The 20569-nt window shown below is 39.2% G+C and overlaps 1 protein-coding gene across 3 annotated transcripts in view; it reads left to right on the top strand.

The window, feature by feature from the left end:
- Nucleotides 1-20569, top strand: part of SLC44A5 (solute carrier family 44 member 5) — a 72680-nt gene that overhangs the window by 30745 nt on the left and 21366 nt on the right. For all 3 annotated transcript variants that reach the window (XM_051798090.1, XM_051798107.1, XM_051798100.1), the window contains 5 exons: nt 7955-8003; nt 12477-12550; nt 14532-14616; nt 17319-17403; nt 20112-20240. In XM_051798090.1, the coding sequence (XP_051654050.1) occupies nt 7955-8003; nt 12477-12550; nt 14532-14616; nt 17319-17403; nt 20112-20240 (422 nt within the window). The remainder of the gene's footprint in view (nt 1-7954; nt 8004-12476; nt 12551-14531; nt 14617-17318; nt 17404-20111; nt 20241-20569) is intronic.

The raw sequence follows: 20569 nt of genomic DNA, 5'->3' as shown, positions 1-20569 counted from the left end.
CAATTTTTGGACTACCCGATAGTCAGCTGGGTGTGTGATGTGTTGTCATTCACTTTGTCTTGTGGCTATGACATGGTGGACATCATGTTTCTTTGGATAAATGACTAATTAGGACAATGCAATGATACTAATTTTAAAGTTTTTCATTCTTAGAATCTGATTTAGTGCTTGTTTTTTTTTAGCACAGTAGAAAAATGGTCAGCCTTCTCCACTGAACTGTCACTGACCTCAGAATTCCCCGACAGTTCTCTTTATACTGTGTACATACACGGTGCACATGGCCTGGACTGCTTGGGAAGCAAAGGATGATGAGTAAAACTGATGCAGAACTACGTAGTACTTGGATCTTCTTGAAACCTTCTTAAACCCTTGCCTCTCACTGTTTTTTGTTTTTCCCCCTTTTCCTTTACTGCCCTTCAGTAAGATTGGTAGCAGCGGCATTTGGGTTGTGAGCAATAAGTGCCCTCAGCTCTGCTGGAAGGCAGCGACAGTCGCTTTTGAAACTTAGATTGAATGTGGATGGAAACTCATCTGCATGTAAAGATCTGTGTACTTGCAGTTATGTAAAGAAAAGGACACAAGATGACTTGTTTGTCTCATCTGCCACCTCCTCTTTCTTCTTAACCTTTTCATTTTTTGCAAGTCATGAGCCAGTATCAGTAGCACAATGGCAGTACTAGATTCACTTATCAGTTGGGTTTCAACACTTTGCCTGGTTCAGGAGGGTGCCCCACATGACCAGTGCCTCCCTCTTTGGCCCCTTGAACATTATGAGTGGTGGCAGACCAGAGACAAATAACCTGAGCAGAAGGGTCAAACACTGATCACAATGTAATTCCAAAACACACATTGCATTTGCTTTTGCCTTTCCAGAAAAAAAGGAGAATGTAATGAAGAGCTGATGGAGAACTACAGGAGGAAAGGAATGTGTGGACACAGAAATGAGTTGGAAGACTTGTGTGGGAGTGATTAGAGAATGTAGATCACAGAGCATTTCAATGTGATGTACATAATCTAGCCTGTGATTTAATATAGGATCAAGACATTAAAGCTCTAGTACAATTATTTAATGCAGTGATATTGCTGACTCACATTTCAGCGTGTGGCATCTATTAACTGAGACTTTTACGCTCAACTTTTAAGAGTTAAACACATGTAGTTGTTCTTAAAAAAAAAGATATCTGTCTGCATAAATGGCTAAGAGGAAATTAAAACCCCAACAAAACCCCACAACCTAAAGGCAGAAAAGTTTGTTTTGTGACTTAAAACTTCAATTCCATGTGAATTGTATTCATCCCCTCACTTACTTTTCTGGCTGAAGGACCAACAAACAGAAGGACTCATACTGTCACGATAAAAGATATTTCAAAGGTGGCTATCATTTAGTATGATTTATTACACAAGAGAAATCATAGGTGTGTTTTTATTATAATTGCAGTGTATGTGAGCATAACAAACAAGTTACACGTGAATTTTTCAGAGAGGGAAAAACTCCATATGCCTGTAAACCAGATACAAGGCTTGTTGGAAGAGTTGTTTTTATATTAATGCCAACCATTTGACTTAATAGACTGCTTCAACACATTTGTGTCTTACAGTAGTAATGTATTATTTTATATTACTAGGATCAGGAAGGCTGTGTCTGCATAAGGAATGTTACATGTGACTTACAACGTAGCTTAAGTTTGCCTAAAAAAAATTTTTAAGTAAAATTAAATTGACTACTACTAAACAGCAGTACATTTCAAATATTTTTTTGGATTCTTTGCAAAATTAAGACTGTAAATCTTGCAAAGATTAGGCATTTATATGTGTTCAGGCACTTTCTGCTTCTGATAGGGGTAGATGAGTTGTGCAAGAACTTGTGGGGTTTTTTTCTAAACCTATACAGAATAGACAGGCCGAGGCATCAAAATCTTCATCTGATTTTTTAGAGACATATAACTGGGATGAACCTCATTCAATCCTAATAGACCCCTGAGCATTTGTTAGTAGCCTACTTTGTTTTCTTGTCCACTTGTATGTTTGAGCATTGAATTAGCAGCTTGTGTATGGTGCCCTAGAGATGACATTACTGCTGCTGAGGTCTATTAGAGAAATATTTGAATTACTTGAGCTTACAGATGTGCTCCAGTAGAGGGGAGCAGTGCGTACAACTGCAGCTCCAATGCCTTGCTAATAAAACCTCTGTTGTCTTAAAAAGTCTCAGCTGTTCTCCTCATGGGCACATGTAATTGTTGATCAAACACCAAGGAGGAAATTTGAAGAAACTAATAGTTCTCAAACTGGAATTAGCATTTTATTAGAGTTGAGTAATATATGGCTGACCAAATGCATATTAGTTAGTGAGGATCTGTGTTTAGCACTGTCTGTCCACTGCCTTCTGTTCTTGTACTGTATTGAGATTTACTGAAGCAGCCTTTGACAGAGGTGAAAACTTGAGTAGGAGCTCAGTAGAATCAGTCACTTGGCTTCTCTGCATTTCTTTTTTTTTTTTTTTTTAATTTGTGTAAGGGTGACAGGAAGTCTTGGGCGGTAGTTAAGTATGAGTGTTCAGTCAGTGGTTAATATTTTGCAGGAGATCAGTCTACATCTCATCATATTACTTTTACATTCATTTACTGACATAGGTTATACTAAATAGCTCTTTCAGTAAACTTTAGAACATTGCTGCTAAGTTCTGTAATAACAAAATGAGCTGTGACACACCTATCACAGGCATCATTGGTGAACTATGAGATTATTCTTCTATGTCCTTGTGTACTATGCAGTGACAGGGCTGACCTAAAAATTTTATTTTTGTTGTTCCAGGATGTGGTTCAGCCCTGTCTTGTAAATTATTGTAGGAATGCGTATACAGGTGTACATGTTTCTCATTACAGAACTCCACAATTGGTGTTTTAATCATATTCCACAGAGAATGGAAATTTTGTTTTGGTCACAATCACCACACAGAGATTCTGTTCCTGTGTGGCTTGAAAGGAGAGGTTGCCTCAGGCTTTTGGATTCACGTGCTGACTATAATGCCTTGTACTTCATTTCGCTATATAGGCATTACAGTATCTAAAGTAACAGTGCTGAGACTTTTTACTGCTGACTCCTCTGTTCTGCACCTTTGTGCTGTGCAGAAATATAAAAAGTATGTTTTATTATGAAAATAATGCAGTAAATTATTACTACTTCTACAGACAAATTTTCCACTTGACAAGATTGGAAATTTGATGTACAGCAGACAGTTTACATTTTAGACTTGCATGACTTGAACTTTGTGGGACCTAGTCAAGTGTATGAGGAGGAAAGGTTTGGCAACCTGTGGCACGTGAAGACTATTTACTGTCATGGTAGTACAAAAGTGTAGCCAACAGTGTGATACCTTATTTTCAGCAAATCATCAGTTTTTTTTTTGGTTGTATTGGCTTCCATACGTTTATTTTACAAATGGTATTCAAGTACAAATGTTTCCCTTTTTGCTTATACGTTAGGTTAATAGTGTAGGTTAACACAAACTGATAAGTCATTCCTCTGTGTTCAGACTGGCTATCAGACTGGCTTGGGGAGGTGGGAAAAGCACTGAGTGATAACTTTCTATTCACAGAAAGGCCTGCCTACTTTGTGAATTTCTGTTGTGATTGGAGAAGTCCGTGACAATCAGCTTTATTTTTAAATCTATTTAAATAGTATTTTTGTGTATCTGTGCTTGCTGGGGAAATTGTGCTAGCAACACAGGAGTCCACAGTCTGTATCTCACACCGACAGTTTGCTCAAGTGATCCAGGTACAGTAACATGGATAGAGATGAAGAAAACTACTATGGAAAACATGGTAATTTACTTGCTTTCTTATGACAATTCAGAGCACCTGATCAAAATCTCACGTATTTGAACTGTGTTATTTCAGTTGACTTTAGTAGGCTTAGACCCAGCCTCAGATGGTTTTCTATAACTTCTTCAATTATTAGCAATATTCTAACTTTTTCTGGCATGACATTTGCTAGTTCGTTTAAATTGCACATCAAAGGTAAATTTTACATGTATATATAGTAAATTTTTATTTTAGGTAAGTAATTTAGAGTTGGTTTTTCAAATTACTACAGCAATTAACTTCAGATGCTGTTTGGAGTCAGAATTGGTAAATGAAATGAGCTATTTCTTGTAATGACATACTTCAACACACAGAAGTTTCCTATTATAAAGCAGCCTGCGAAATAGATCTGCCTCAACTGCAAAGACTGAATATAATCTCAGTTTTTAATCTTAGCAAAAAAAGTGTCAGTCATCCCTCACCACTGCTTTCTTCCTTATGCCTACCAAACTCCTAACGCTTGGAATTTGCTTTCTAAATACACTTAGGCTTTTTGTAGCAAGGGTAGTGGTTTGCTTTTACCAGGAGCTGTATGGATACTCGTAGCATAAATAATTTCCACATCAACCCAAAGAATTTTCTGAACTTTTAAAGAATAGTAGTAATTAAGTAGGGAATTTGATATCTAATTCAGAAAAATGAGATGAAACAAACAGCATTTTTCTTTGTTCTTCCTTGAAACTGATTACAGTTGTGATCAACTGTGTCATGTTTTGGTAATTAATGTTCCAGGGATACTACCTGCTACTTCTGACAGTGAATTTTAGAGTATTTCTAATTTAGAATGTATATTCTGTAATGGATTTATACCAAGAGCTCAGTGACAAAGCAGTTTGAGTCATGTTGCACTGCACCACGCCACCATGAGCAAACCTCTTAGTCCCTCTATTCTCTCCAGTTTGTTTGTATCTTCTGACATTCTAGGTCCATGAGCTAGAAATAGTTGTTCATCTGAGGCCTCACGTGTCCCCAGGCACAAGGAACAGTGGCTTCATGAGTCATGGTCACACTTCTTGAAGAAGTGGTGCTTTTTTGCAGACATAGCTTGACTGACTCATTCTCTGTTTGTAGTATGCTGTAATCCTTTAGTATTCTTCTCAATAGTGGTTTTGAAAGCAATTATTCTATATGGATTTCTGAATGGAGTTTGTTTTTATAACTCTTGTTAGTTTACAAAAATAATTTTGAATTGTTGTTTATCAAAATCCACTTGATTCTGACTCCAGAAGTATTTTAACACTTGTCACCTGCCTAGTTTCAAAGTGTTCATTCTACTTCTTCAAATTTTTAAGGAAAACATTGAATAGCTTTGAAGGATAGGTTCCTCCATCCAGTCGTGGGGTTGAGCTAACTGCTAGCATTCAAGAGTGAGAACTTGGAGTCTTAATGGATGACTCAGTGAAAATGTTTGCCCTGAGAAGCAAGTAGACTGTAAGAATGAATTGTTAGAAATGGACTGAGGTCAGATAGAAAGAGTCATTATAGGATTGTATAAATTTGTGTGAATGTCCTGTGCAGTTCTGGCCCTTCCTTTTTTAAGTGATCTATAGTAGCACTGTAAAAGGTACAGAAAGGGAGTATAAGCATAAACAAATCTATGAAATGGCTTATGTACAAGAAACATTTGAACAGACTGGGACAAGTAAAGGGGAATATAATAAATTGTAAAATTATTGGTAGCATGCCATGGTGCCACGTTATACAATACAGTTATAAGATGACTGATTGCAAGCTTAAAACAGACAAAAGGAGGTAGTACTTCAATGGTTCATTAACCTGTAGTACTCTGTGATATAGGGCATTGCAGATTGTTAGAGTATATGCAAGTTAAATAGAGATTTATGAAATGAATGAGAAAGAAATTCACTCACAGCTATTAAATACAAAGTCACTACCTTTAGTTAAGAAAAGTGAAGTTGCAAATCTCTGTAATCTCAGTTTTAGGGAAATACCATGATGTTTCTTCTCACATATGGTCCCCCATACAGGATATGGGTTCAATGAAATTTTTGGGGGTTTTTTTTGTGATCTGGTGTGACTGTTCTTATGTGCTCAGCTTGGGTGTCCTGTATGAGCAATAAACAGAGGCTCACTCCAGTATGCCTTAAGGCCAGAACCTATCCATCGGGAGTGATGTTACAGACTCTGATTTGTTCCGGAGATGAATTATTTTGTAGAAACGTTTGTTTTGTAGAAATTCCTGTTCAAAAAGATTTTTTGATATATGGGTGTTGGCCCAGCACTAGGTATTGTATATGGCACACTTGCTTCCTGGACCATGGTGGGCACCTGTGTCACAGCATTACTTCTTCCACTCCCTGGTGTTGCTGTCATACATCACTTCTCCGAAGTTTCAGCTTTATCAGTCTCTTCTGTGTTAAAATATATTTGTTGTAGGAGGTTGTTAAGGTAGACCTGAACACCTCAGATGAAGGGCAAATAGAATTTTATTATCTGCTGTATTTATTGTACTGGTCTGTGTGGATTTTGATAAGGTTTTTTTGATATAAACCCAGAACAAAGTCTGGTATTTAGTTAATAAGTAAATTCTGCCTTTGAGAAGTTGCTGAATTCTTCTCTTAGAAAATAGATATTTTTCTATGGGTGGGGTAAGATTTAGGCTGGCAACACCCTTTAATACCAGGTATATTCAGAAGAGGAGATCCTTAAGAAGGCAGTGAAAAAGCACTCTGAAACAGTAATTTGTATTGCAGCATTGACATTTGAATGAAGAAGTAATTTTTCCTTGCATGAAGTTTGGTTCACTAAATCTCTATAATTACCGAACTTAAAAAAAAAAATCCCATAAAACTGAATAGCTATCTCCAAAAGGAAAAATCCAAATTCTGGTCTGCCAAAAGGAGAACTGCTTCTTTCTTTTCATACAGTAGCTCAAAACTTGAAAATTTAAATTCAACCATAAATTTTTGTTACTCTTTACCAAATGAGATTTTACTGTAATTCATCTTATTCCAGTCCACATTGGCAGCACAGATTGGTGAGTAAGTATTTGGGAGTTTCTTAATATAGTTTACTTATGTGCAGAGTGAACCAGTTGGAACTGTGCTAGCCAGAATAGCCACATGAAAAAAATGTGTCACGTTTGACTCTTTCTATCTGTAAGGTCTGGCCAGATGTTACTGCCTGTTTCTAGGAGGAACCTGACTTCACCTTCGCGTCATTCTGAGATTCATAGAAAGCAACAATCTCAGAGATGTATGAATAACCAACTTCAAAACTTGTTTTGCGTCCTGCACAGGGATGTGTGGTGGGTTCACCCACTTGAGATTTAGAGAAGGTGCTTGAAACATGTGCTCTTCTGCCTGCTCTGCAGCACTGTACCTCATCTCTGGCTTTGCAGAAGCTGCTGCAGTTATACCACCCATGCAGGGTAGTGCAGAGCAAAATCAGCATGACATTTCTGCAGTCTCCATCCATGCTTTGTCATCTGATAAACCCAAACCAAAAAAGGCAAACCTGCATCTCTGTGTCTATAAAGTCCTGTAACCAAAGCAGTGGGAAGTAAGAAAACTCTTCAGGATTCTTAAGTATAACATTAAGTACAGACATGGCTCCAGACTGTTCTTCTGCTGGTGAGGAATGTAGTGCTCCAAGGCAGCCTTGGCTGCAGTGACTACATTATCTATAAGTTCTCTTCCAACCCCTTAACATTCTGTGATTCTAGAGAAGAATCAGAAGGACTTAGCCTGTAACTCCAGTGAGGTAGGTTCACTCACTCACTGTCAAACACACTTAGCATGTGACTGTGAGACATAATCCTTGTCTCAAATATGTTGTGAACCCTGTGCTTAGGTGTAGTCATAGGATATACAATAAAGGTAATTTATCATACGGTAATTGTAAGGCCCTCAATATTTTTAAGATAGAAGAATTAAAGCTTTGATCTCATACACAAAAGCTAGGTAATTATATTGGTGAATTACTGATACTGCCCAAATGAAATTATTAAAAAAACCCTGATTAAATAGGAATATGTGGAAGATGTTTTTCAAAGGACTGGTGTTAACATCCCTCTCTGAACAGATTTTTTTTATATAAGGGCATGTTTTTATACTGTTTTATTTTAAATGCAGGTGAACCAAGGAAATTTGACCCGAAGTTCAGAGGACCTATTCACAGCAGGTAAATATTGTTGCTCATTCTGTTACATTCTTTTGGTTTGCAGTGAACAGTGAATAAAAAATTTTGTTAACAAAACTTCTGAATTTGATTCTGCACGTCTTCTAAATCCAGGAGACTATCTTTACTCCCCTTGAGGATGCATGATTACTGGGGAGTATTAAACTGTGTGCTCTAAAGCTCTTTCAGTCTGAATGCCAGTTCTGTGTGCCTTGCGTTGACTAGTACCTGCTGTCTCACCGTGTGCCGATATAAGTAGGACCATTTCAGCTTCTGTTATGTTTTGGGGTGCCACAGCCATGTGATGCAGACTGTCTTGTTTCCAAACAGCACAGGACTGGACCCTGTCACACTTTATTCTTCACTTTGCAGCTGGTTTTCCTGCTCCCGTAGTCACCCCACCAGGGGAATTAGTTCTCTCCAGAGAATGGCCTGGTCGTGTGCCATGACATTTTTGCTGTGGCTGGCCAGCAGGTAAATCCCTGGCAGGAAATCAGTGGTGATTGAGAGTGACAGCAGTGAAGTACTGTCAGTGATGTGTCACTGTGCTGTCACTGCTGCCACTCAGCCCTGAAACCCTTACTTGAGTGACCAGTTTTTGCATGCATGAAGAGTATCTCTGAAGTGAGTGAGACTACCTAGGGTTCTGTGGACTGCAGAGTTGGAACCTGAAATATTGCAATTCAGTAGTGGTTTTTTTTGAGCAGTCTGTTACTGTGCTTTTCACATACATGAGGAGTGCTGAAACTGGTGATGGTATGCCAGGGAACTTCTCTTGTTTGTGCTGTTACTGTGTGATGTAGTCAGTAAAAACTGGTTTTGCACTGTGGCTTGCTGTTACATCTATGTAGTTGTTTCTGTATAGTGACAGCAATACAGTACCTGCAATTCCAGGTATATTTATGTGCTATTCTAATTGTACATTCCACAGTGTCTGCTTAAAACTGCAACCAAATGAATACAGTGCAACACTACTATACCACCAGTGCATTTTATAATGCTTTGGTGAGATAGTATTGTTGGAAACAATATAGAAAAGATATAAAGTATATAGTATAGATATAAAGTATACAGTGTGGGTTCATTGTGCAGCAGACCATAAGAAAGTGGTAGGTACATTGATGCTTATTAAGCATACATGCAATGAGGTGCACTTGTGTTTAGATTCAATATCCCTTTCTGCAAGATACTCAAATGACTTGCCTGACCTCTTTAAGGTGATCAGTGCAGCAGTGTACAGTACACTATAGACATGACCTTGAAGTAGTTTAAGATTATTATTGATTTTTCTTAAATACAATGAATGGAGTTTTCTTAATTAATTATTTCCAATTACTTAGATTAAATTATTAGGAAACCACTCTCAAGCAAATAAAGACTATCTAGTTCCTATGAACAAAGTGCCTTCTAAGAAGATACTTAAAAAGAGTTCAAAAGGAGGAAAATGGGAATCTTCTCTGAATTTGTTTCTGACTTTGGGGCTTCCCACTTGCCTGTGGGAGAAGAGATTCTAGGAAGCTGATAGCATGCATTTTTTTTGAGACAAAAGAGTCCTAGTAATCAATGTGTGAGTGGGGACATGACTGTTTGTACACCTTGCTATAACTGGTATAACTGTGTACAGTGTGGGTGGGGAAACACCTGTCTTTGCTTTCTGATGATAAAATATGTTGTCCTGTGCTTGATTTCTTGTCAGTTTTCATTGGTCAGGGAAAAAGTTTGTCTTCATTATGGAAAAACAGAGAGGGTGGGTGTCTAGGGGAATAGGCTGCTAATTGTACATATTGGCACTGAAAGGTGCAAGGCAGCTGGAAAAGATCACATCCCATCATCGTGACTGCTGAAGCTGATGCAGTTTTGAAAGTGCTGTAGAGTAGAAATGATATTTTGAGGTTGTTCATCAGGCTATCCCCCAAACCACCAAAATCCTGAAAAACAGAAAACCAAGTCTTAATGTTTTTTTTTTTTTCATTTTCCTCTTGCTGGTTAGACATATTGTAGAGGTTTTCTCTTATTACTTTATTTATCCTGACACTTCCTGGACTATCTTTAATTGTTCAACATCTTACTAGAAATTCAGTATTCTTGTTAAGACAAAGACCGTCTTTTCCTCTGTGATTAGAAAATGTAGTTAATGGGTTCTCACGTAAATTGATTATCAGTACATTTCCATAACCATTTAGCTACCTTATTTAAGAATTTGAAAAAAATCTAATAAAAATATTGACCTTAACTAGCAATACAAATTTCACTTTCTCACAAATGTAGATTTGTTGCTAATAAATATCTACATGGCACATCATTTGATAATGTGGCCTACATTAAAATAATAAGCAGGTTTGACATCTAATTATCCTTTGTGCTTTTTAAACTAAATAGCCTGCTAAAGATGCTACTTAGATTACAGTAAGAGTCTGTCACAGATAAATGTTGGTAACTAACCACTTGTACAGCATATCTTCCTTCTCATTTCAGCCCCAGCGAAGAAAGGGATCTTCATAGCTATTCATGACATTGTATGGCATAGTATAACATCACCTTGACACAACATGACTTAGGGAAGCCTCAAAACACAAGTTGTTAGTTAACTAGGAAGGAGGAACTCAGAAGTGAGGACATCAGTGGTCACCTTCGTCTGAGTCAGCAGAGTTGAAAGGGGTAATGTGAAAGTCCCACTGTGAATGTATTGAGCCTCCTTTTGCTCTGTGTGGTTGCACAGTGCTGGGCTTGAGACTATTTGCTAGTGCTGTTTAACTAATAAATGTCATAGTTTCTTGCTTATGCAGCATCTTGAGCACAGTTGTACTCGTGACAGATTGGGCATGAAACTGCCAAACAGAGAGAGGTTCTAGTCAGTCATTAACGATTAAGTGCATGAGCTGTCAGTGAATAAATGGCTTTTATGCACTAATACTCTGTGGATGATTTTATCTTTGCATTAATTTATTTGCTAGGATGCCATTACACATGCACAAGGTATTCTTTGCATGCACTGCCACATGTAACAAAGCAAGAGAAGCCAAGAAGCCAGTATGTTTCTGAGAGATGGCGGAAAGCAAAAAAGGCTGGATAATTTCTGATTAGGTTTCAGTAATAAGCATGGACTTTCAATATCTCCTATTAAGGAAGAACCAGTTCCCATCACACAAGTTCCTACAACTTTGGAAACTCCCATAGTTTTCACCCTATAACCATGTGTCTTTACAAATGTATTTTAATTTATTAATTTAAGAAGCTTTACCTTTTTTCCTCTCCTGTGGAGCCTTGTATTTATGAGTTACTGTTATGATCTCACTGGAAGTGAGCTACATGAGCTAATAATGATGTTAAATGGAGCCAGGGTTTCACCCATAATATCTAGTTAAATAAGCAGTTATTTTGTAGAAACAACAATTAGTCTTTATGAACTGTTTCAAAATTTTCTGAAGCCACACACAAAAAAATACGTACGTACTTTTTTTTTCTTAATAGTTATATAACCACAGTATTTGGCAACAGTGAGTTTTACTAGATATTGCACAGAAATTAATGTATTACAAAGAACATAAAATCCTGCATTCTGGTAAAGTGTTTATGGGTACTTGTAGCTCAGCAAAACTTTAAAAGGAACCTTTTAATGCAAATGGGTAAAACCTTTAATTGCATTTAGGTATCATTAAATGAGACCTGTGAGAATTGAACTGGAAGAGGTTTTTGAGACTATAGGAGTTGTAATTAAAGTATTTATGGTGCCATATTTCTCCCGAGACTCTTGAAATAAATATTGTACCTTTAAAAATGGCTCTAGTGGGATGAGAGCCAAGCTCGAGCAGTGTCAGAACTGCTTCTGAATGGAGGATGGGAAAATGAGAAGCATTATTTTAGCATCACTCCTTGTACTTTGAGCAGTTGTCCTTTCTTAGGTTACTGTCATATTGGCCTTGAGTCCTGTACCCCTTCAGCCTCACTAAAAGTTTATTTTAGTGAGATGGTAAAGCTGTGGCTCTCTCGAGAAGTGTACAGGATTTTTGATTCCTTTCCACACTTGGAAATGCACTTCAGGTTCTTCAACTGTTTAAAAAATCTGCCCTTTTATCTCCTTTATGTTAAAACATAGTGGTTTTTTGTAAGAGGGAACATAGATTGGAAAACAGAAAGAATGGCAGATGCCACAAGTGGTGTGTTCTGAGGCAGATATCCTGTAGCAGGTTATACCATGAGTAATCTCATGGGTTCAGTGCTGTAAGGTATTATTTGTTTTAACAATACTTAAATCTGTTCTTATTGCTGTCTACCATGAGAAAGGCATGCACATTTATTTGCTGGTCTTGCTGCAAAAACAGGACCTCACATCTCAAATGTGAGTTTGTAAGTAAGACTTCTGCTAAGTGCTGGTGTGGACAACTTATTCAGATGTTAAAGTACCCTATGACATCAGTGTTTTCAAAGGGTCGTATTAAACACCTTATTTCAGAAAGTGTTTGTTTTTGTCCCTAGGCACTGCACAGACGTTATTTGCTGTGTGATCTTCATAGTTGTCATTCTGGGTTACATTGCATTAGGAGTTGTGGGTAAGTAAACACAGGTATAGTAGTGCTTTTCTATACGGAAGGGAAGCAGCTTTGTGAATGTTAGCATTTTCAACTGAGATGTCCTTTTGCTTATATTTATGCAAAACTTTCCAGTCAATAAGAAATGTCTTTCATAGAAGCAAATAATGAATTAACATTGTAATTCACAGGATCCCAGAATGGGTCAGGCTGGAAGGGACCACAATGACTCACCTGGTCCCACCTCCCTGCTGCGGCAGGGTCAGCCCAGAGCCCATGGCACAGGACTGTGTCCAGAGAGTTCTGGCATATCTCCAGTGAGGAGACTCCACTCCACTCGGGGCTTTCTGTCCCAGTGCTCGGTCACTGCACAGCAAAGAAGTTCTTCCTCAGTTCAGGTGGAACTTTCTGGCCATCAGTTCCTGTCTGTTCCTCTTGCCCCAGTGCTGGGCACCCCGGAGCAGAGCCTGGTCCATCCTCTGACTCGTCGCTGCAGACACTGACAGACATGGATGAGGTCCCCTCTCAGTGTCTCCTCTCGAGGCTGAACAGCCCCAGCTCCGTCAGCCTTTCCTCGTAAGGGAGATGCTCCAGTCACTTCATCATCTCCGCAGCCTCCTCTGGATCTGCTCCAGGAGCTCCATTTCCTTCCTGTCCTGAGGAGCCCAGAACTGGACAAAGCACTGCAGATGTGCCTCACAGGGCTGAGCATAGGGGCAGGATCCCCTCCCTGACCTGCAATGCTCTTCCTGGTGTACTGCAAGATTCAACTGGCCTTTTTGACCCCCAGGACACACTGCTGGTCAGGGACAGTTTTTGTTCACCAGCCCCCCCTGGTCCTTCTTTGAAGAGCTGCTTTCCAGCAGGTATTTAGGAAGTTCAAAGCCATGTGTGTTCTGATAAAAAACCTCAAAATGAAATGTGTTCAAAAAAAATACCATGGTTTTATAAATTTACAATCATAAAGTAACTGTGATGGAAAATTTCATTTGTCGTTAATCAGACAGTAAAAGCTAGAAGTAAACAGTTCAGATTGAGAGCAGCCCTGAGGAGAAGGACTTGGGAGTGCTGGTTGATGAGAGGTTGGACATGAGCCAGCAATGTGGATTTGCAGTCCAGAAAGCCAACCATACCCTGGACTATGTCAAAAGAAGTGTGGCCAGCAGGTGACGTGGGGATTCTGTCCCTCTGCTCTGCTCAGGTGAGACCTCACCAGCAGTGCTGCCAGCTCTGGGGCCCCCAATATCAGAAGGATGTGGTCCTGCTGGAGTGAGTCCAGAGAAGACCATGGAGATGCTCCAAGGACTGGAGGACCTCTGCTCTGGAGACAGGCTTGGAGAGCTGGAGGTGTTCAGCCTGGAGAAGGGAAGGCTCCAGGGAAACTTTAGGAGTCCCTTCCAGTGTCAAAAGGGGCTCCAAGAGAGCTGGAGAGGGTCTTTGGACAAGGACATGGAGTGACAGGACAAGGGAGAATAGCTTCTAAACTGACAGAGCAGGGTTAGGTGTGATGTTGGGAAGAAATTCTTCCCTGTGAGGGTGGGGCACTGGCATAGGTTGCCCAGAGAAGCTGTGGCTGCTCCACCCCTGGGAGTGTTCAAAGGCAGGTTGGATGGGGCTTGGAGCAACCTGGTGTAGTGGAAGGTTCCCTTCAATGCCAGCGTCATTGTCTGTGAACACTCAGATTTGTCTACACAGTTAGCTCCTGTTCTTTACTCTTCTAATAACCAGTATTTTATAAGTCCATTACATCATTACATATTTTGGATTTCACCCAGATATATATGCCCTGAAGTAAAAAGTGAAATGGCTTTTTTACTGATTCATCCATATCTTGGTTCATTTTAGTTTTTCATTAGGAAATAAACTAATCAGTACTCTTCAGTGGTGATCAACAAAGAGTAAAATGGTACATTAGAAGTGATACATTTTCATGCTATCTAGTTTTAACTATTAACTGCGTACACTTGACTAAAAGGTTAAGAGGTATGTATATATTTTGCAGCTTGGGTGCACGGTGACCCCAGGAAAGTGATATATCCAACTGACAGCTATGGGCAGTTCTGTGGTCAGAAAGAAACCCTCAATGAGTGAGTACTAAATCCATTCACATACTTTTACCACTCGTGCACTCTGAATAAGATGTGAGGTTTCAAATCCCTCTGTCAAAGAGATGATGACACTCTTACTGTATTTATTCGAAATAAAATTCAGAAATATATTAGTTGCCTAGTCCAAATCCAGACCGAAATTTTTACTGTCATACAGCTTTTTGTACCATTCAGAGAATATTTTTGGTAAACCATCAGTATAACTTAGAGATTGCATCAGCAGCTGCATAGAAAGTGACTAGCTGACACAACTTCTGCCAAAGTTTGAATTTTTCTCAACACGCACCAAATAACAGAAAAGACTGTAATGAAAAGCATGTTTTTTTCTGGTGCTTATCCAGTGCCAGTAGAGAGGAGACGGAGTGGTCTGGGAGACTGGCAGCTGTAACCACACCCTCCTTGGGTAAATAGAAGGTAAATAGAGCCCAAGGGGCTCTATTAACTCATGTCTGTGTTCCAGTCTTCTTAAATTTTGAATTGTAAGAGTTAAATTAATTAGTTGATCTCAACAGAGTACCTCTACATGAAAATAGCCACTCAGGGAAGAAAGATGTCGCATCAATGTTTTCTTTGAAAATCTAAGTGGTTTATGAAATAGAATTTTTAAAAGTTTGCTTCTTCCCTTACTTCTCCCTTTTAAAAAGTATGTATTAGGCACCCTTTATGCCCTTGTCACTGGATGGATATAAATATGTGTATATATATATGGATGTTATACTAGCATTTGATAACAACTCTTTGCTGTGTCTTTCCCCATTTAGTTTTCTGTGGAAAAAAATGAAAAAACCACTGTCCAAAGGGAGTTCAGAAGGCAGGGGAGTAGGAGTATATATACTCTCAGGGTTTTTTTACAGAGGAAACAGACTAGTTAGTGTAAGAAGATGTGTTCCATGCTCTGACTTAGATTCTTCACAGCAGTTGTTGGAGAGTCCAACTTCCTGAAGAGGAAAAACAAGGAGAAAAAGTTGTAGTGTTGTGTGTGTTCCACTCAGTGCACCCCTTCTCTGTTCCTCACTTCACCCCGAATTTGTCCTTGTCCCCTCTGTGGTCTGTAAAAACAGTGAGCAAATGCTTTGGGAGTCTCAGAGACATGGCTTCCATACACTGTGTGGTGTGGTGCCAGGTGCTTCTCTCTGATTCTTATAATTCACTCCCATTCCCTCTTTCTCTTTGTTACTCAAATCTTCCCTTTAGTTATTTCTTACTATGTGGTTTCCGGTTTGTGTTAACAAATGTCCCTCCATATATATGATTGCTGGAGAATAATACAGCTACTGACTGAGACTGTATTTCGGCACTGATTTCCCAGGTTGAGGAGTTTCTTATAAAAATATAAACCAGAAAACATATAATACAGAAAACATATAATACAACCTAATGGAAAAGCAAGAGTGTTTATAGCAGTAGGCCAGGACACCCTTCTGAACGAGGCCTTCTAGTCCCCAAAAGTGGAGGTGTGGGATGTGCTTGTCAGGCTTTTGTCAGTACTGTTGTTTTTCAGATTCCCTAAAACTAAGCGGTGTGAAAGGCTGACCCAGAACTGTGGTTTTCCAAAGTCCCTGTGGGGCAGCCACAGCTTCTCTGGGCAACCTGTGCCAGTGCCTGACCACCCTCAAAGGGAAGAATTTTTTCCCAATATCTAATCTAAACCTTTCCTCCTTCAGTTTGAAGCCATTCCCCCCTGTCCTGTCACTCCAGGCTCTTGCAAACAGTTTCTTTCCATCTTCAGGTCACCCCTGAGCCTTTTCTCTTCTCTGTGCTGAGAAATTCCAGTTCTCTCAGCCTTTTCTCTTGGGAGAAGTGCTTCATCCCTCTGATCAACTTGGTGGCCCTTCATAGGCCATAGCAGGCCATATGCACCATTATTTCTTACAGGGACACAATATAGTCCTGGCTTTGAAGTCTTGTGTAAAAAGGGCAGGACTACTGCCATATCATCTTCACTAGAGCTATCTGATAATTTTCTGACATAGCAAAGGTTAACAGCATGTTTTGCTGTCTTCAAAACCCAGGTCTTTAAATCAAGAGATCTTGGGGTCCTCAGTTTTCAACAAATCCAAACTGAAGTGACAGCTACTGCAAGGTCCCAAGTTCTAGTAGCTGTCAGGTGTGTGGCTTCTGCGCTGCAAACCCCTCAAACTGACCCCTATTTATATCAGAGGGGGTTTATCAGTGTTATTAGTAGATGCTATTATCATTCTATTTTCTGGCCAACTGCTTTTGGTTTCCAACTATAAAAAGCTTCTGATTGATTTTGGTGCCACCTTCTGATCAACAAAAATTAGGCAGCTTTTACAGTGTAGCATTTTCTGATGGTGAGCTTGCATGCAGTGCATTCACAGGATGTTCAGTGGAAGCACAGAGACCACGGTGCTTTTGCCAGGGTTACTTTACAGACCTCACCCTTTCGAGATGGGACTACGAACACATGAATTCTTTCAGCTTAAAACCTGGCTGTGGAAAAAACTTCTCGAAATTAGAATTCTTTAGAACAAATACTTCTGTTTTCAGAGATGTCTTGATGTGGAACTTTTGCTTGGGATTTTTTTTGTCTTGGGTTTACAATATGACCATTCACAGTTATAGAATTTAAATATCAATGTATGCTATAAATTTTGGAATGGTAGGATGTATAAACACCTATATTTATGACATTAATTATCTTATATCCACTTCCATAGGAACAAGACCATTTTGTTTTACTTCAACATTCTGAAATGTGCCAGCCCAGTAGTGTTAATAAACCTGCAGTGCCCTACAACACAGGTGAGTGAAATGGAGAGAGAAAATATTTTCCCTGCATCTTAGTCATGGTGCTTAAGAACTAGGCATACATTTGTTTGGATTTAAAAATTGCTGTTCATGTCCTTCAAAATATAACATGATTGTTTTATAGATGACTTGTAGCACACAGTCTCTGTAGCCTGTGATGGTCAGAAAAATTAAATAGAAACATACAAGATTGTGTGTTTTTGATAAGAGTTGACAAAAAAAGTCTGTTGAGTTGAATACAGCAATTTGTGACTTATGAATTCATCACAGGCAACTATCCAGTAGTATTCAGTGCATGCAGAAAATATGGATTGACACCTGTGGTTTTCAAAGCTAGACATGTTCAAGAAGATGTGCATACTGCCAGTGACAGGAGTATCTGGGTGTGGTTAGAACCTATGGCACTTTGAAAAGTGAAGATTTTGGAAACTTGTTCTTGCCTTATGCCACACTGTACTCCCTTTGTGCTGCAATTCCTCAGGAAGCTGTGAAATAAACCCAGTCACTGAACTTGTGTGGGTTATTGCACAACCAGTTATGTCAGTTCATCCTAAGAGGCAACAACTTAGAGCACAGGGTAGGTCAGAGGAATTAGGTGCAGGACTGCTCTGATCCAGCTTTGCTGCCAAAATAAAGTGCAGTTAAACTACAGGTGACAGATGATGGTCTCATTCATCTTGACAACACTCAGTGAAGTCCAGTGTTAATTTGGATGAGGTTTGTTTACTGATTACAAATGTTAATTGTCTACTTACTGGACTACCATTTTAAAATGTTTCCCATTCTTGCTTGCCCTTACTCCTGATCCCTATCCTTGATAGACATTTCTGACTTACCAGTTAATGTGACTTTATGAACAGTTTGACAAGCTGAAGAGATGGAGATCTCCAGCAAGGAATAGCAAGAACCCTCTTAACAATTGGCCAGTTGCTGTCAGAACAAAACTTTTTTCTATCAGCAGCAGAGTTTGCTTCAGGAATCCCCATCTGTCAACGTGCAGACACCAACACTGTTAGCCTGCAGTCTTTACCTCTCTTAATGGAACGATTCAGTCTGTTCAGAAATACTGAGATCACTGTGTGAGATTTGACTGGTGCTGTGGTCAAGTTGGTAATGGCCATGAATCAAGTAAGGTGAAATACTTGTTTCAGGAGAGTTTGTTGAAGTGGAGTAGTTATTTTGTTCATTTTCAAACATGCAACATCTCCAAAACTAAAAATGCTTTTGAATGCTGTTCGTTACTGCAGATGGTTAAATCTCTGGTCTTTGGGGAAAATGTTGAAGAAATGTTTGTTTGATAATTTCTCTTTTGAACTGCAGACAGGGTCCTTCATTCCTGTCCTATCCATATCAACTAGCAGGAGAAAAAACCCCAAGAACTGCCATGGGGTAAGAGCTTCAGTTCTTGAGCAAGCCTGTGGATTTGCAAACTGTTGTTACAGTGCACTGGATCCACAGGCAGCACATTTCATTGCCTGTTTCAAAGATGGCAGGCAGGGTGTAGTAAAGTGTATGCCTGTTAGTCACCTGTTGTCCCAGCAAGGACAAAACTCTGCTTTCTTTGTTTCTTGGCCTGTGGGTAGTCCATAGGACAGAAGTACTCATCTAGAGAGATCCTCTTGCTGCATCTGGCCTGTTCTAAGGATTAGTACACAACCTTTTCTAAAGTTCCTTTAGGTGAATCATATATGGTGGAATGCCCTTGACATGAAAAACAATTTTGTGCATGATATCTCTCTGGTACTTGAATAGCAGAGCTTTGCAAGGTGTGTTTGGATAGCACAGCTTTGGAAAAAAACTGCCTTCTAGAAGAGGCTGAAACTTGCTGAAAAGATGGCTTTTATGTCCCAGGGTTAACACTGAGGAGTCAGAACATCTGTCCACTTGTGTGATTCCAGTGACCAGCAGAGCCTTCAGAGTCTGTGTATTCGGGCAGCCACTTCTCCATGCCCTATATCTAAACCACAGCTTCTTAGTGGATGCATTCATTAAACCCCAGTCATTACTTGCTTTCTCACATAAATCCAACTTATAATGGTTGTACCTTGAGTGGTGTAAACTTCATTCCTGATGTGTGCATCCCCTTGCGTTGTAACTAGGGAAGATCCAGCCTTTGTCAGCAGTTAAAAGTCACTTTTGAGTGATTTATGACTATCTTGACTTGACAATATTTGTAGAGATGTATTTGACTGAAGAAACTATGTAGAAGGATGGAACAATATTACCTGAGACTTTTAATTTTAGTGAGACTTTTTTAAAATAAAGTTTTCCTTATACATGTAGTAGAAAGAAAATGCATGTATCCCGTGGAAGTAGCTGCCACAACACCTCATTCATATGCACTGCTGCTGATAGAAGTAGAGGAGGAACTGACAGATTTTTTCTTGTTCTTCAAAAAAAATAAATAATACTCTTTTCAACAGACTGAAAGCTCTGCTTATCTACCAGGATGTGTAAAACCTAAGAAGGTACAGAGAGGGGCTTGATATGCCTGATATGAGGAGAGACTTTGAAAGTGTGTTCTGTCAAAGAATTTTAGAAATATTCATCTAGGGAATCAAAAGGACAACATACATCCCTTTCTAAATCCTGCAGTAAATAATACTGAAGGCAGTGGCCTTTTTCTTGCTTTTCCATTGCACTGATTTTCCTCACCCTTCTCTACCCCCAGTGTATCTTTACTCATTTTTTTTTTCTTGCAGCTTTGTGTTTCAAAGTGCCCAGACAGGTTTGCAACTTACATTGATGTTCAGGCTTCCTACAGATATAAACCAGATCAGTGGAATTACTTCAGGCAGTTCTGCAAACCTGGCTTTAACAATCCTCGCAAGGTGTGTATCTATCAGTAGGTGATGGAATATATTTTTTCTTCAAGCAAAGTGTAATGTACATAATTTTACTGAACTGTATCAAAGACTTGAATTATCTGATGTCACTGTATAAGCACATGTCCCATTTATGTGATTTGACAGTTGTTTAAACCAGGGTGAAGGTCTTGTATACACACTAAATTCCCCACTCTTTAAATGATAGCTGTTTGCTTAAAAGAATATCTGCAGCTACCCATGTAGTTGCAGCACTGTGGTAAGTACTTAGGTACTCCACAGCAGTAGAGCAGTGTCTCAAACCAATTCTTAAGGCTCGTAAGTCATCTATAGCT

This window comes from Manacus candei, unplaced genomic scaffold (assembly GCF_025592945.1).
Source record: "Manacus candei isolate 608988 ecotype Guabito, Panama unplaced genomic scaffold, ASM2559294v1 h1tg000005l, whole genome shotgun sequence".
Taxonomy (NCBI): Eukaryota; Metazoa; Chordata; class Aves; order Passeriformes; family Pipridae; genus Manacus; species Manacus candei.
The sequence above is the reverse complement of the archived record's forward strand: the minus strand, read 5'-3'. Positions and strand labels throughout refer to the sequence as shown.